Source organism: Phalacrocorax carbo, chromosome 3, assembly GCF_963921805.1.
Source record: "Phalacrocorax carbo chromosome 3, bPhaCar2.1, whole genome shotgun sequence".
Classification (NCBI taxonomy): Eukaryota; Metazoa; Chordata; class Aves; order Suliformes; family Phalacrocoracidae; genus Phalacrocorax; species Phalacrocorax carbo.
Window position 1 is genome coordinate 124012246 of NC_087515.1, and position 16334 is coordinate 124028579.

Consider the following 16334-nt stretch of genomic DNA (forward strand, 5'->3'; position numbering starts at 1 on the left):
AAAATTTGACTGTGCTTTGGTTGTAAACAGATGATCTAGATTGATCTGAAGTGCAGAAAGATAATGCTGGGCACAACTTGCTATTGTTAAACGATACATGAATAATGCACTGGGTTTGGGATCAGTCAACTCTTCTGGTTTTAATCATTTATTTTCTTTTCTTCCATTTCATAACTGAACTGTTGATGTAATCCCGCTCCATGTGAATGCTAAGTTCAGGGTTTCACAATAAATGAAATGCCATCTAAACCAGCATGAAATATCCACACAGTGTAATCTAAGGTGCCCACAAAAGTTGGAAGAGGCCTAGGCTCCTGATGTAGCCAATGGGGTCTCCAGGGAGTAATTAAATTCTCAGCAAAAAGTTTTAATCTTGCCTCTGGTTTGTCTTTGCTTGCCTGAAGAAATTTAATATCTTATTTCAGTAGTGAGAGGATAGACCATGCGACAAGTGGGAAAGCAGGAGATCTGTCTTGGATTGAGTGACATCAGGCTCCTTGGACTGAGCCCTCTGTTGTGTTTTCACTGAGAAAGGCCAAAAAGACATGATAGGTGAGCTGACTGCATAGCACAGGCCAGGAATCTTTCCAAAGAATTTCCTTTCTCAGAATTATAAGCTCTATTTGAGCACTAACGATCCTTTAAAACAGTCACTTCTCATCTAACAACTGTACCTTCAGAATCTCAACTAAATGTTTGCACCCGTGATAAGAGCAAAACACTGGGCAACATCTCTATCAGGGAACTAAGCAGTGTCACTTTGTCTTCAAAATCAATGGCCTTACTGCCTACTGGGCATGGTCATGAGCCTGTTTTAGCCGACCTGTGCCTGGGAATGACTTAGGACAGTGCTAGTTGGCCCAGCCCAAAACACTGCCAGCAACTGTTCTGTGAATTTAACAAGGTGAACAGTTGAATTCCAGCATCTTTGTGGTGATCTGGCATTGTTTGATGTACCAATATTATGGTTTTGTGTGCACTGTACTGGATTAATTGCCAGAATGCAGCAATATTTTACTTTCTGTTACAGAATTTACTGTGTCTTTTGCTGACTCTAGCAGACATTTCTTCCCCAAATGGGATCAAATGGTAACCTTTTTTTTTTTCTTGAACAGACTATACTGATTTGATCAAGCTATTTAAGACTCTCGTTATTAGGCATGTTTTTGAGACATCGTATCTGCCCCTTTTTAGCCTTTTCTGGTATAAGAACTTAATTTTATAATAAATATTGTATGTATCCTACCTTTCTAGTCCAAACGGATATTCATTTGCTTATACACCCAAGGCTTGAGAGGCATTACAGCAAACACACACATTCAGCTGACTATCCACTGCCAAGGAACAGAGTTTGAAGGTGAAGGTGAAGGACATCTGCACTGAACAGCTAATAAGTAGGTGCTTGATTTCTTGAGTTAGGTGGTGTCATTGTGCAAAAACCATATGAGACTTTGAATGAGACCACAGAGGGGCACTGGAACAAGTTGCCCACAGAGGAGCTCCACCTATTGTGAAGTCTCCATCCTTAGACATATACAAAACCCAAGTGGACACAGCCTTGAGCAACCTGCTGTAGCTGATCCTGTTCTGAGCAGCGGGCTTGGACTAGATGATCTTCAGAGGTGCCTTCCAGCCTCAGTGATTCTGTGATTCTGTGTCCTCTTTTCATTGGGTTGAGGTTTGGAACATCAGTCTCTCTTCACCCAGATAATAGTCAAAGTCCCTCCTTATCCTTTGGTCTTCCCTCTGCTCATAACTCATCCCTTCCTAGATGTCCAGTGTAAACAGGAACTTTGCAATCTTTTTGTCTTCTCTGCTCAGATTTCTCAGACCAGCAATTTCTGTCATTGAATTAGAATTTTATAAGCTCTGGAGAAGAACTGGTGGACTGTTCTATCTCCTAGTACTTAATCTATGCCACGAATACATGCAGACTCTGTTGAGCTTCTACTGACTTTGGAGCAACACGAGATGGGTTGGGGGAGTTTTTCAGAAACACTCGGGCTGACTACACATAAGCCAGCCTCAGTCAAGAAGTAGTTTAGCACAGGAAAATGGTTTCTGAGGATGGGAATCACTAGGCTGCAGCATCTCTTGAAACCACTCTGATAAAACTAGGAGGTACCGTATCTATTCTCTGATAGAAAAATAGGCATTCCCTCTAGGCTCTCCTCTGCCATATCTTGCCTACATCCAGCTCCTGGCAGCAGGACTTGGGAACTGGAGCATTGCTATGGGCTAATGAAGCCACCAAACTCTTAGTAGTGCTCACTCTCCTTTAAAAAAAAAGTTTGTGTTTGTGACAGCAGAATTAGTTCTGAATTTTGTATCCAAGTTCTCTCTTCGGTGCTGGAGGCAGATTTAGTAAGAACAAAACTCGTAAGACCCAGCATGCTGACAATGGGGAACCCTGATGTGGGGCCACGGCCCCAGATACAGGGATTTTATTTCCCAGAAGTGGTAATTATACCCTGAGCAACACCTCTGTAAGACTGGCTCACTTTGAAGCTGTAGCCAGTGGCCAATACTGATCGTCATTACCCCCACATATTTCTTTATGCTATAGCTGTTCATTGGAAAATATATTAACAACTTTTGGAGCAAGAGCTCCCCTCAGCATCAGAGAGTGAGATACCATTCGTTTTCTCTCCCTCTAATGAGACTTAGGTGTGGTGCAATCCAGCTTCAAGTGGAGAGGAAAGCACCTTTCTCTAATGGCATTTTTCTCACCCTAATGCATCTATAAACTGCAGAATAAAATACTTTTGCAGGAAAAACAGGTGTTCAAGTCTCTGAAACCAGAGGAGGGAACCGATTTCTCCATTTCAAGGAGGATGGCTAAGCTTTTAGGATAAAAGTGCTCTGAGAAGGCTGTGAGTGCTACTGGGCCCCGTGCTATATGTGTGTTGCTGCATGTACTTGGTTGCTGAATTAAACTCCTCAAAGCCTTCAGTGCGGGGATCCCTGGTGTGTAAGTCCCAGACAGCGTCAGCAGGGAACAAGCACAGAGACATGCAGCAAAGCTGAGGTGGCAGTGTATCTGTGCACGGCCAGTTTTGCTTTCTGGTGAAACTCAAAGCTTTTAAAGCCTCTCAGATTCCTAAGGATTTCAGAATTTAGGCTGGTACTGCTATACTTAAGTGCCTAAATTCCACCTAGGCTGCGCATGAGATGCCTACGTGCTCTTGGGGATCTTAAAATTCCCAACGTCTGACCAGAGTAAAACAGGCCAAGCAGAGAATGATGCTAATGCAGCTTAGCATATGCAGGTACCAGAATTTAATAATTTAGAAGAGATCAGCTCTTCAATGTGCTGGTTGGGTGCTGCCCAGGCTAAAAGCCAAGTTAGTGGCATTGCAACTACAGAGCTGTAAACTCTGTGCACCAAAATCAAGACCTGCATATGTAAATTGATAGATGAGCCTGTAACACATATTTGGAGCCTGGAGCAAAACTTAGCATTGTTTATAAAGACCGAGAGAACATTTTGATGATTTTAGGCTCAGATATTGTAAGGAGAATGTAAACTTGGATGTGAGGTGTTGCTCGTGTTGCTTGCCAAGTAAAAATACTGGAGTGTCACTAGAGTGAGCAGAGCTTGGTTCTGCTGTGCGCAGCGGACTGAGCATCCTCCAGTTCTGCCCTGGAGCAGCTCTGCACTCCTGCCTTCGGTGGTGCGACTTTGACCCATCTGAGCCCCTGCAGCAAACAGCTTTCCTCTGATACTTCAACACAGAGATCCCCCCACCCCAAACTTGTATTTCCCATACGCAGCCATAAAGCTGGAAAACAAAACTCCCAACCTTCCTTCCCCTGCCTGGATTTATTTTCCAAGGCTGCTGATGGTTGAGCGACAATTGTTTTTGCTCAGCAATGGTAGTCTGAAGGGATTTGCATTGTGAAGTTGCTTGACAAGCCAAGGAGCAGAGTGGTGTGAGAGGAGGGAGTGGGTGGAGAGATGCTCTGCCAGCCAGGCAGCCGGGCAGGCGGGATCGCTCTGGCAGTGGCTCTGCCTAGCTTTCACTCTGCCTCCCCAGGGACGGAGCTTTTCTCTCACTCCAGGCTTCTCCCCTGCCACACAGAGGGAGGGAGAGAGGGAGAAAGCAGAAGGGTCCTTTCGCACAGACAGCACCCGACTGCCTGCCTCCCATCTGCAGCAGGCAAGCCTCGAGGAAGGGTCTCGTTGCCCCTACGGTCACTTCGCCTTTGATTTAAAACTTTCACCCACTTCCACAAGGGACAATGGAGGAGCAATACATTTCCAAACTCCACCCGGTAGTGGATTATGGGGCTGGAGTCTTTCTTCTGATCATAGGTGAGTTCTGCCTTCTCAACCTGCTTGTTTGCTTCAAGCCTAGGAGTGGACACACCGGGGCTGCCCTGTCTGTGCTGTGGTCAGCACCAGCAGCCCCAGAGGAAGCCGGAGGGAAACGACAGAAAATCTATTTCCACACAGGTTCCTGCTTACCGCCTTCGAGTCGGTTGGATGCCAGGATTAATCTCCACTCTCAGATTTGCAATGTTTTGTTTTGATGCTGAAGGCTTGCCAGCATAAGGTTGCCTCTGCGGCATCACAAGTACTCAAAATAAGTTGTCTGTGCTTATGTGCTTATCCTGGCATCGCAGCCCTGTGAATTGAGAGATGAGGCAGCCCGTTTCGTGAGACTGATCAGGGGAGAGCAACTTTGGTTTGGCCCTTGCAGGGGGGATGGTCATTAGGCATGGAGAGCAGCTGTGTGTTGGTAGGATAAACTGGTGTAAAATAGCAAAGGGTTTCCAAACTGCAGTTTGGTTTTTCCTAATGGCATGTTTGCCCTGCTGAAGGCAGATTTGCAATGAAATATAAGTGGGGATATGTACCAGGCTGCTCCAGCGTGGCTTTAGCAAAGCATTTTCTTCCTTGACTGTTGCATGTACCCAGGTGATTTGTTTACCATCGGTGTAGGTTTGGAGAGGAGCTGAATTGGTTTAGGCGTGCAGTCCAACTGAATTTTGCTAAGATGCAAGTACCTTCCTCCCCTCAGCTGATTTGAAAACGCTGGTTGAGATGCATTTAAGAAAGACAAGCATATATTTTTATGTGCTTTAATAGAGAGGCTTTGGGCAGCAATGCTGGGCTTTAGCATTTCACATCTCGCCCCTGTCCCTGCACACTCTTCCCTGCACTGACTGCACTGCAGAGCACTGTGCTGTCCCCTCAGTTGTGCTGGCAGCAGAGAGTGCGACTCAGGGTGAGGAAAGTCACTATCTGCAAAACAATGAAGGGTTTTGCTTTTAATCCATGTCAGCATGCCGGCTCCTTTCTCACACAAATGTAAATATGTAGATGCCATTAAGGCGATGGGATGGGGCAGCAACAAAGGGCTGGAGGCTGGGGCTCCCCTTGCTGACATTGCTCTTGTGCCACCATGCAACAGCATCACACCTCTCCTAAAGGGCTTTTAGGCACCTAAGCTTCAGGCATAGCTTCCAGCATCGGATCAAGGGCCCCGTGTGGCAGCCAGGCTTGCTACATCCCATATATGAAGCAGTGAGCTTAACTGGAAACCGTGTTGTGTTTATCCTTAGCTTTGCCGCCTCACTGTGGGCTGCAGCAAGGCCTGTTTGTCCCTTGAAATTATGTTTTATTAGGAAACAAGGCCAGGGCATGGGCTGCAGCACTCACCATGAGTCTCTCCACTATTAGATTACTAGCCCACTCTTGCACAGCTTCGTCCCGCACCATCCAGCAGCCTCGCAGGCAGTGGGATGGAAGGGAATAGTGTCTGTCAGTGTAAAGGAGTGGGTGGGCCTGGATGTCCGCCCCTGATGGTAAGAATAAGAGCTACTTCCCCCCTCTTGTGTAGCCATTAGGGCTCTCAGAAGAAAGTGAACTGGGTTCATTTTCCTCCTGAAGCCGGAGGATGTCCCAGCCTGCGGCTGTCGTTTGGCAGGAGGGTGCTCTTCCCACCCAGCCACAGGTCACTCTCTGTCAGCAAGCGGTCCCGTGCCAAGCCACCGTGGGCGCCTCCGTGCCTGCTGGCACACAGCTCTTGAGAGCCCAGGGAACTCTTCAAGCGTATCCAGAGGTGACAAGTGAACGCGTGTGGTTAGGAAGTGAGTGAATGAGGAACGTGGGGTCTCTGATTTGTACCTTTGTCCTGTTTAAGGCTTTCTCTTGGCACATCTGCCCATCCTTGGATTTACGCCAATGTATTTATTCCATTTTGTTGCATGTGCCTTTATTAATTCCTCTCTGGGCACTTTATTATGGGCTATCTGAGAGCAAATGCAACCTGTCTGCTTTCACAGTGACAAAGGAACATGCGAGAATCTTTTTCTGTTTCCCTACTTCACTTCTGACTCCAGAGGACACCTTCTCGGGAAAACCTTTGACCAAAACGTAGCTCCAGCACAACGTTCTCTTGAAAGAAAAGAGAAAATGGGTTGTTTGATTCGTGTACTTTTGACACCGTGGTCATGAATGCTTCGAAGCCATATGGCGTATCTGAATAATGTACATCTGACAGGTCCTTTTGCCAAGCAATCTCTGGTCTGTTGCACGCCTCTGGCTACACAATTTCTATGGTCTGTCTCGCTGCTCTCAGAGACCACCGGAGCAGCGCGCGTGCCTGAGCGGCGGCACATAGGGATTCTCAGCCGCTTGACCAGGCAGGACCCTGAGCTGCCCAGCCAGCACATGCCAACTCTCAAGGCAGCTCAGAGCCCAGGAGGCTTGTGCTGGGCTCCAGTGGAAGATACACGGCGAAGAGGGAAGGCTTTGGGAAGTGGAGGGCACCAGATGAGAGGAGAGGACAAGCAGGCGGGACAGCTGCGGTTCTTCAGTAGGAAGGAGAAGTAAGTGGGGCTACTACCAGAGAAAAATGAAGGTGGATAGGCCCATTTTACTTGATGGTGTGTGTGCAAGATACTGTAAGAGAGTGGAGCAAACGGGTGTGGGCTACTCACATGATGGCAGCCTCAGGGAAATGGGTGGGATATAGTGCTTGGAGAGGGGGGTGTGACATGGAAGTGAAGATCTAAGGTGTGGTGATAGCAAGCGGCAAGATATGGTCTACTATTAATATGACAAAATTTCCCAGTCGGCGAGGCTGGCCAGCACTGCAGGGGGCTGTGAACAGAAATCTGAAGCGCTCTTTCCATTAGCAGGTCCACAGTGGAAGCACAGCCTGACTGGGAAATCCCTGTCTAGCAGGGAGGCAGGAAGTGAAACCCAAGAGCTGGCTGAAGCAAAACAGCGGATGCGGTGGGGAGGATGCTGAGCTGTGTAGCAGCTCTTAGAATTGGTATTTCCCACCTGCAATCTAAAAGAACAAGTTTCATCAACAGCAGAAGGACAAGGTTTCATAGCAGGGCATAGCAGATACACACCTGTGTGTTTTCAAAGCATCAGCACAGTACTGTGTTGGTCTGGGAGATGCTGAATTCTGGCTAGTCTCCCTGCCTGTCCTGTCTTCTGGACTTCAGTCCCAGGCTAACGACTGGCATTTTTCACACCCTTTTTATATATAAGCATTTCACAGGTGTGCTAACCATTTGATATCATTGTCTGTGCTGATTCTTCTCTTCCAGCCATCCTGACAATCCTCGGAAATTCAGCCGTCCTTGCTACAGCTGTGAAGCGCTCTTCCCTCCTGAAGTCACCGGAGCTGCTTACAGTCAACCTGGCGGTAGCAGATATTGGAATGGCAATCAGCATGTATCCGCTGGCCATTGCATCCGCCTGGAACCACGCCTGGCTGGGAGGAGATGCGTCCTGCATATATTATGCCCTGATGGGTTTCCTTTTTGGTGTCTGCAGCATGATGACCCTGTGTGCCATGGCCGTGATCCGATTCCTTGTCACCAATTCATCCAAATCTAATAGTAAGTAATTAGGTTTCTGGTAGCCTTGTAGTGGTGCGTTTGGGCTGTTGTGTTTCAGAGGGGTACTTTGCCAAATATGGCGTGGAGTATCAGTTCAATAACTGTAGGAATAAGCCTCAACTTTTACTCCAATATCAAACCTCTAATGTTCCTAGAAGGATCTGATTAAAATCCTTATTGAACAGTGAGGTTTCTCACTTCTCAGGAGTACCACTGAAACTACCTGAGGGTGCAGAGCCCAGATTTTTTGCTGGACCAGACTGTCCTATCTTCCCATTTGTGTGCAAGCAGACATACTGAAACTTGAGAGGAAGGAGTGTCCTCCTGGCATTCCTGGGCTGGGAACACGGTCCATATTGGGTCAACTTGATCTTGTAAAGCTGCCTGATTTATCAAACTTTAGATCAGCACTGAGGGCTGGACTCAGGTGTCACCCAACCCATGGACCCTCTCTGTTACGTTTCTCAAGAAGACCAAAGATTTGGGAACTGCAGCAGCAGCCCAGGCATATTTGTAGCCACCATCCTTCTGTTGGAGAAGTTATGGCAAAAAACACGTTGCTGAGATGATGTCCATATATGCTTGCTCTTCCTCTTTGTTGCAGGTAACAAAATCACCAAGAACACTATTCGTGTCTTGATTACTTTCATCTGGCTCTACTCCTTGCTCTGGGCCATCCTGCCCTTGGTAGGCTGGGGCTACTATGGTCCTGAGCCATTTGGCATCTCCTGTACAATAGCCTGGAGCAAGTTCCACAGTTCCTCCAACGGCTTTTCATTCATCCTGAGCATGTTCCTCCTGTGCACAGTCCTGCCTGCGCTGACCATCGTTGCCTGTTACCTGGGAATTGCCTGGAAGGTTCATAAAGCGTACCAAGAGATCCAGAACATTGACAGGATCCCTAATGCGGCTAAACTGGAGAAGAAGCTGACACTGGTGAGTTATCCCAGTGACGAGAAGAGTCTGCAGTAGTCAGGAGCTTGCAGAGAATGGGCTCTGCTCATGCGTGGTTCGTGATGACCCTTTATTGCTTTTGTCTGGTATTGACCAAAGGTGGAGATGTGTTTCCAGTCTCACCCATACTCCGCACTCCTCAGCGGAGCAGGGCGCTCCTGGAAACCTTGTCGTTTCAGTAGCTTGATCAGGATTATATGTTGTAGGTACAACACAGCTTGCTGAACCTTCTTTAGACAGTTGCACCCATGATTTTCATTAACACAGAGATTTCCATTCATGCTGGAATAGCTGTTGAATCCATTCATGCTGTAGCTGGGGTGAAGGTCTTGTTCTGTCATCCTATGTATATTGAATTGATTGAGTGGCTATTCTGAGTGAGAGCAACACAGACGTTCTGTATGGAAACGGGATTTTTTAATATAACAATTTTTCAAATGAGCACTTCAGTTGCTCATTTCTTGTGGGAAAGCAGAATCGACCCGAGCTTTCTACAGGCCAGTCTATTGGTTGCTGTACTTCCTGGCTGGTCTGTGTGTCTCCCATGACATATTGCAGCCAGCGTCAGGGAAGGAGATGAAATCGACTGCTGCCTGATAAGAAACGCACAGCGTGGATCTGCTAGGTGGGAATAAAAGCATAGATGCACTGTCTAGCGTTACCTGTGCTCCTGTCACAGCATAGCAAGCATACAGTTTCAGGTATTTCAGCTGTTTCAGGTGTGGTTTCACCCACACACCATGAATCAGACCCAGCCAGTGCAAGGTGAGAACTGAAGCCCTGTTTCCCTTTCAGATGGCTGTGCTCATCTCGGTCGGCTTCCTGAGCTCGTGGACACCGTACGCAGCAGCCAGCTTCTGGTCCATATTTAACTCCAGCGATTCCCTGCAGCCCATTGTTACGCTGCTGCCCTGTCTGTTTGCCAAATCTTCAACGGCGTATAACCCTTTTATTTACTACATCTTCAGCAAAACTTTCCGTCGCGAAATTAAACAGTTGCAGTGCTGCTGTGGCTGGCGAGTTCATTTCTTCAGCACCGACAACTCTGCTGAAAATCCTGTGTCGACGATGTGGAGTGGGAGAGACAACATACGTCTCTCCTCAGCTGCAAAGGTGGAGAGCCAGGGAGCTGCAGCTCGCTGAAACGCAGCGATGGTTTCACAACATACATCAAAACCTGGGCTCGCTCAAGGGTCCGAATGAGTAGGAATGCAGCACACGGGGCTGTCACTGCATAGCTTATGTCAAATACAGAGGTTTAAGTATATATTTTTAAGCAACTCTCAAATATTGTCCTTAAGCTACACAAAAAAATCCTGCTATTTTTTTCAAGAATTTCCACTTTATAGGAAAAAGATAGATTTATGTAGTAAACATAAAACAACGTAAACTAAACTTATTTTCAGGGAAACAGCTATAACTAAAAAAGGATTTATTATTTTGTGGTTGTTTTTTCTTTACACTTTATACTTTTTAATGCAATCTCTCTGCAAACTCTTGGCTCTACCAGTAAAACAGCCACCAGAGAAAACCGTAGGTTGAACACAAAGTGTTACCGAATAAATACAGCTGAGAGCGTAGATTTCCAGCAATACAGACAGAAAAACACATGGGTAGCAAGAAATATTCACTGCCAGGAAAAGATGATAAAGTGGCTGCCATCAAAATATCTTATAGATATTTACAGTTCCTTGCTCCGACGGAAGTATAGTTCCAACTCCTCAAAAGACAAGCTCGAGAAGGAGCGGAGCAGCCTCAGCCTGAAGCGGTTAGGTGGGAACGTGGCAGTCTGCGAGGGCCGCCTCCCGCACATCACAAATAGCACAATGAGAAGCGAAGGAATCTCTTAGCACAAGGAACCGTGCACTTACGCTGTTGCTTGCCGAGGTGTAACAGCTCTTCTACCGTGAAAGCTGTCGGAGCGCTTGTCTCCTGGAGGAGCACTGTGTGCAGCATGCCAAAGGACCTCCCCAGGATGACCCGCCTGGCAGTAAGCAATCGTGCAGGTGCAGTCCTAGCCCTCGTCGCTTCAGCGGGAGCTCCTGAGGGACCGAGCTCCCCCCTGGCCGCAGCACTGACGCAGCGGCAACTGAGAACAGAGTTTGCCGATTCAGTTTAAAGCCTACGTGCAACCGTAGCATCACCCTGCTAGCCAGTTTTAACAAAAGAGATTCAGAGGTGGAAATGATGAGCTCCTACGGTTTAAATCTCTCTCTCTGACTTACTGCTTGTGATTTTAAAGAACATAAACACATAGCTTTAGGGTTTGAGATGTTGTACAAAATACAGCTTGATAGCTGCAGCAGTTCTTGCTGCCCCTGCTTGCTCAGCTGACCACATCTCTCTTCGCATTAGGTTCGGTGAAGACGAGAGGAATTAAATCACAGGCAGATTTGGCACAGATTTTAAAGAACGATCTAAACCAATAGTGACTGGACTCTGAGTTCTTGAAAACTTCTACCACGCTCAAACCCTAATAATTAGTTTCATTTTATAAACTACAGCTAAGGCCAAGAACAGGGCTAAAAGACAGGCTTATGCACTTCTGTGGTTATGAGAATTTCTGTTCCTGTGGAGCGTGGATTACAAAAGAACAAACAAAATGAGACACGAGCTGTAACATACACCAAGGCACAAATTAACCTCTAAGTCGGGGGTTAGGAAACATTAGGGAGCTTGCCTTCTCCTGAACTCCAGCCACTGGCAGCGTCGCCAACTCCCATAAATATTCCACTACATTAAACTAGGTCTATTTGTAAAAAGTTGTGAAAAATTCCTGAATTAAGTTGCCCTCCAGGGTGACATTATCTTGTCCTGGGTTGTCACTCGCAGATGCTCCATACGGAATGAGTCTGCGCTCAGTCTTCTGCCCCAAATATGAAGAGGTCAGGCATCCTCTGGGGAACAGTCACCTCCGACAGCCCAGCACAGGAAAATGGGGAAAGGGCAGAGGGATGTGGGGAGCAGGAGAAAACACCAGTAACTGGGAGGGGAGCATGTGAAAGGTGAAGGAAAATATTTGTGAAGAGGAGGAGAGCGTTATGCAAGTGTGTCTGTGGGGAAGGCGAGGAGATGGCAGGGGGAAATGCGAAAGTGTAAAACAGAAGAGGGGTCAGAGGAGTGTGTCAGCGGGGGAGAAGGTGGTAACATGCTGGAAAGGGACTCGTTACAGTAAATGTCAATTATCAGCCTTTTTGCCAGCTTTGAAAAATGACCTGATTGATAGGAAAATGAAACTGTGTTTTATTAATCATGATGCACCTCAGAGTTTTGCTTTCACTTCCTCAACTGCTTGATGCTTAAAATAAATCGCAGAATATATATTCCCACCTGCTAATTGCAGATTTGTGAGCGGAACAATGAGACGCACATTAATAGTGTCATGTAACATGAGCTTCCTCTGTGAAAAATTTAGGAGCAGAACAGGTCCACATCCACTTGTAAATGCTTTTAAAGTGTATGTAATATGGAAAATACGCCACTCTACAATACAGACAAAATCACTGTAAAACCAAAAGATCTGTACATTGTTAATGTGTAATACTTTAATAGCCTGATTTATTACCTGTTTATGTACTTCAGTTTTAAAAACCAAAGTCCAGGTGTTTGTGTATCAAACTCAAGTCTCTTTTGGTTTTTCAGACTCGGTGAGAAGCAAATCAAAACTTCCTCCGTAGAGACTCTGAATTTTAGATGGTTTTATGTTACATACAGAAAATTTAAAAAGCTGGGCTACCCTTGACCAGAGAACTAGGAAAGGAAGTATCGCGTTACTATATAGGGCACTAGATAGTTTTTCTTAAGTTTCATGAAGTTGATTTATGGTCAAATCATAGCTCTAATTTCACAGTACTTCCTGCCCAGCCCTGGACTGTGTTGTGATCTGCTAAGACACTGAAGCAGAATGCAAGCACTTACCTCAGGAGCGAATCTGGGCTGCTTACGTGCGCAGACACCAGCGCAGTCATCCCAGGAAAAATATTTAAGGTCAAAACTCCAGAGGCCTCTCTCCTGCTCACATACCAGGGGTTACCTCACCAGCCCGTGGAAGTTCACAATGCCGACATCCACATCTGAGCGAGCCACCTTCCGCTTGCTTTCTATTGAGGGTAAATGGAGGTTCCCCACCCAGATGAGGACGTGTAAAGTTAAATAACATAACTAGCGCCCTGACTTGCATTGAAATAAATTGGAATTCAGTGCCTTACTTAGAAAAACGAAGGTTTTTCTAGGCAGTTTGTCCATCTCAGCACAGGAATAACTTACAGAACTAGATCACCTCTATTAACGGTCAATTTTCCACAGGTAAAATTAAATGTGACTCATTTCAGAACAAAGATCACTTATTTGAGGGAAATAATTGTTTTAGCAGTTAAAGCTTGAGGCTTCCACTGCGGAGACCTGGGTTCTACCCCGTTACTTCGCCAGTTATTCCGTGAGACTTTGGGGAAACCAGTTAAACTTTGTCTTGGGTTCTTCTCTTATCCACACAGTAGAGATGGCCTTGCCGCTCATCGCTGTGAAGCACCAATTGTCTGACGAACAATTTACTACAAGTTTAAAAGCACCAGTCCCGAAGGTTGTGAAACACTAAGAATGAAGGATGGATTGCCTCTCCCTTAGGGAAATCTGCCCTCTGCAGGGCCCACCTACCATGCTCCGGAGGTCACTTCACAACTGGAAATCAAGAGGGAAGCTCATTTCACAGTTAGGGCACCGGCCCGGGACAGTGCTACGCGCAAGTTCTTGCTTTATCATAGCTTTTTTTCATGAAAGACAAGGCATTGCAGTATGACAGTTCCTATGCGCAAATCAGGATCGCCCAATCTCCAGCCCTTTTGTCCTGCCTGTATCCCTTGCATCTTTGCAAAGCACGTTAAAAAAACCAAAAGTCTATTTTGGAACTTCCTGAGGGAAGTGACTTAGCCATGCGCTAACCTGCTGCTTCCTCGCGCATTCCCGTTGGAAAGGCCTGAATACGTAGTCCCTGGGTTTACGGTCATCATTGTCCTGAAACCAAGCCAAAAATACTCATATTGAAGCAAAGTTTTTCAGTATATTTGCAGAATGCCTACTTGATTTTGCACTAACCCGAATTCTCACTAGCCTGAACAGCAGCGCAGTTTTAAAGCAGCCGGGTTGGTGAGGAGTGTGTGCAGCAGCTGAGATTTCAGCTGGTAGCCGTTCCCCGTCACCAGCGAGGGCCGGCGGCCCGACACGAGCGTGTCAGTAAGCACCGTGCTCACGGCTGTGCTGCTCCAGCAGCAGAGGACACATGGGAAAAGCGTGCTCCATCTTAGCTTGTCACCCCATAGGGAATCTCTGCTTAGGCAGCGAACTGACGCCGGGTTTGAAGGGAAGTCTGTTCTCCTGAATGCTTTCCTCCCTTAAAGGGCCTAACACAAACACTGTGCGCCAGGCGAGAAAACCATTCTTTCCCTAGACTCACCATTTTGTTTTCCAGCCTTGGTATGACAAGACAGAATCAATGCAGGTTAGTCAGCCCCAACCCAGAGCTTTAAAGGGCCCTCCTTCAAGCATTGAAGGCCCAGAGCAATTCCGGTGGAAGCTGGTGGGGATTTTTTTTATTTAATTCAAAAAGAACAAGATGCAGTTTTTAAAGATGAGAGTTAAAAAAAAAGGGGGGGCACTCCGTAAGGCAAACACAGGTTGATGACATATATTATCAAAGAGCAGGGAAAGCACAGACAGAAAGAAATGATTGAAACCAGTGCCATCATGAAGTTTAGAGGTCACCAACACCGTGACTGTGTATTTTTCCAGTTGTCGGGCAAGAAGGCTTGTGAAAGGACATAAGGGAGTATCTTTACTGTTGTTACTTTCTGCATATCGTGGTTTGAACCACACCAGCCTCTCTTGGAGGGAATCAGATACTTATGAATAGTTGAGGATAAACCCCATGGAGTTTTGAAGGCAAAGGTCTGGCTTGGGATCAATAATTCAAACCTTAATTAGAACAGAGAAAAGAAAACAGCAAGTCAGTTAACGTCCCTGTTTCTGAGCAGTGTGAGACTACGGGCACATGCCCCATGAAATAACCTTATTTTAAAGGAAGAACTCATCAGTTGCAATCTTTGAAGTGAGGATACAGTGCTCTTAAGTGGATCTGTGATTTCAGGTCTACTGCAGAAAATCTCATTTTGAATACAGTATGATGGCACTGAAGCTCTTGGAAGCGTGCTGCAGCCTCTTCCACCTTGACGCAGACACAAGCGTTATCCCAGCGACGCTGTATTCTCATTTTACAATGGGACGCAATGAGCAGCAAGGCAAAAAGAAACCAAGTGGGATAGGGCTGTAACGCCAGGGACTTTCCCCAAAAGACCCTCACACCCCATTTGCCCTGCAGGGATTCCACAGAGCACTTTTCACAGGTATAAATCAAATTCCTTCTGGAGGGGAGATAAAGATGGTGAGAATTTAGGATCAACTTACCTGAAGAAAGCCCAAGTGCTGAATAGACAGGGATAGCAAGAACAACACAAGATCAAGTGCCAGGTCCTGCCCCTGGGGAGGAACAACCCCCCGCACCAGCACAGGCTGGGGGGGACCTGCTGGAGAGCGGCTCTGCTGAGAGGCCCTGGGGGTGCTGGGGGGCAGTGAGGTGACCCTGAGCCAACACCAGGCCCTTGGGGCCAAGGAGGCCAGCAGTGTCCTGGGGTGCATGGAAAGGAGTGTGGCCAGCAGGGCGAGGGAGGTTCTCCTCCCCCTCTGCTCTGCCCTAGTGAGGCCACATCTGGGGTGCTGTGCCCAGGTTTGGGCCCCGCCGTTTAAGAAGGACAGGGAACTGCTGGAGCAAGTCCAGCAGAGAGCTACCAAGGTAATCAGGGGCCTGGAACATCTCCCTTATGAGGAAAGGCTGAGAGACCTGGGTTTGTATGTAAAGGGTGGGTGTCAGGACAATGGGACTAGTGCCCAACGCCAGGCCAAGGGGCCACGGGCACAAGCTGGAACACGGGAAGTTCCCCCTGAACATGAGGACAAACCCCTTCCCTGTGCGGGTGCCAGAGCAGGGGCACAGGCTGCCCAGGGAGGCTGTGGGGTCCCTTCCCTGGAGACATTCACCCCCTGCCTGGGCGCGGCCCTGTGCCCCTGCTCTGGGTGTGCCTGCTCAAGCAGGGGGTGGGATGGGATGAGCTCCAGAGGCCCCTTCCAGCCCCCACCAGTCTGGGATTCTGTGAATACTGGACAAAAGTACAGAACTAAGTAAGGGAGAATGAGCAGTAAAATGAACCTCATTTGAAAAACAGTGGAGTATCAGGTTACTGCCAGATACAGAATTTGTATCTTATTAAGCAAAGCATGAACTTCGAAAAGTTATAGTTTATCTACTTACACATTACTAAAGAGAGTTAAGTCAGATTAACATTAACATCAAAGCGCTGCTGGATTCAATCACATCTTCACTGAACTTTAGTGATTTTGCCTGAAGACTTCTAGGTCTACAACGCCTGCCAAAAAATTCAAAAGAAGTTCTCTGCGTGCGAAAGAGA

The 16334-nt window shown here is 47.0% G+C and overlaps 1 protein-coding gene across 1 annotated transcript; it reads left to right on the top strand.

Moving 5' to 3' along the window:
- The first annotated feature begins 4236 nt into the window (after window positions 1–4236).
- On the top strand, window positions 4237–10287 carry LOC104051008 (opsin-5). Its single transcript, XM_009511964.2, has 4 exons — window positions 4237–4315; window positions 7573–7866; window positions 8471–8802; window positions 9616–10287. Exons 1-4 carry the CDS (start codon window positions 4243–4245, stop codon window positions 9961–9963), a joined length of 1047 nt encoding a protein of 348 aa, XP_009510259.1. The 5' UTR covers window positions 4237–4242; the 3' UTR covers window positions 9964–10287.
- The last annotated feature ends 6047 nt before the right edge of the window (window positions 10288–16334 follow it).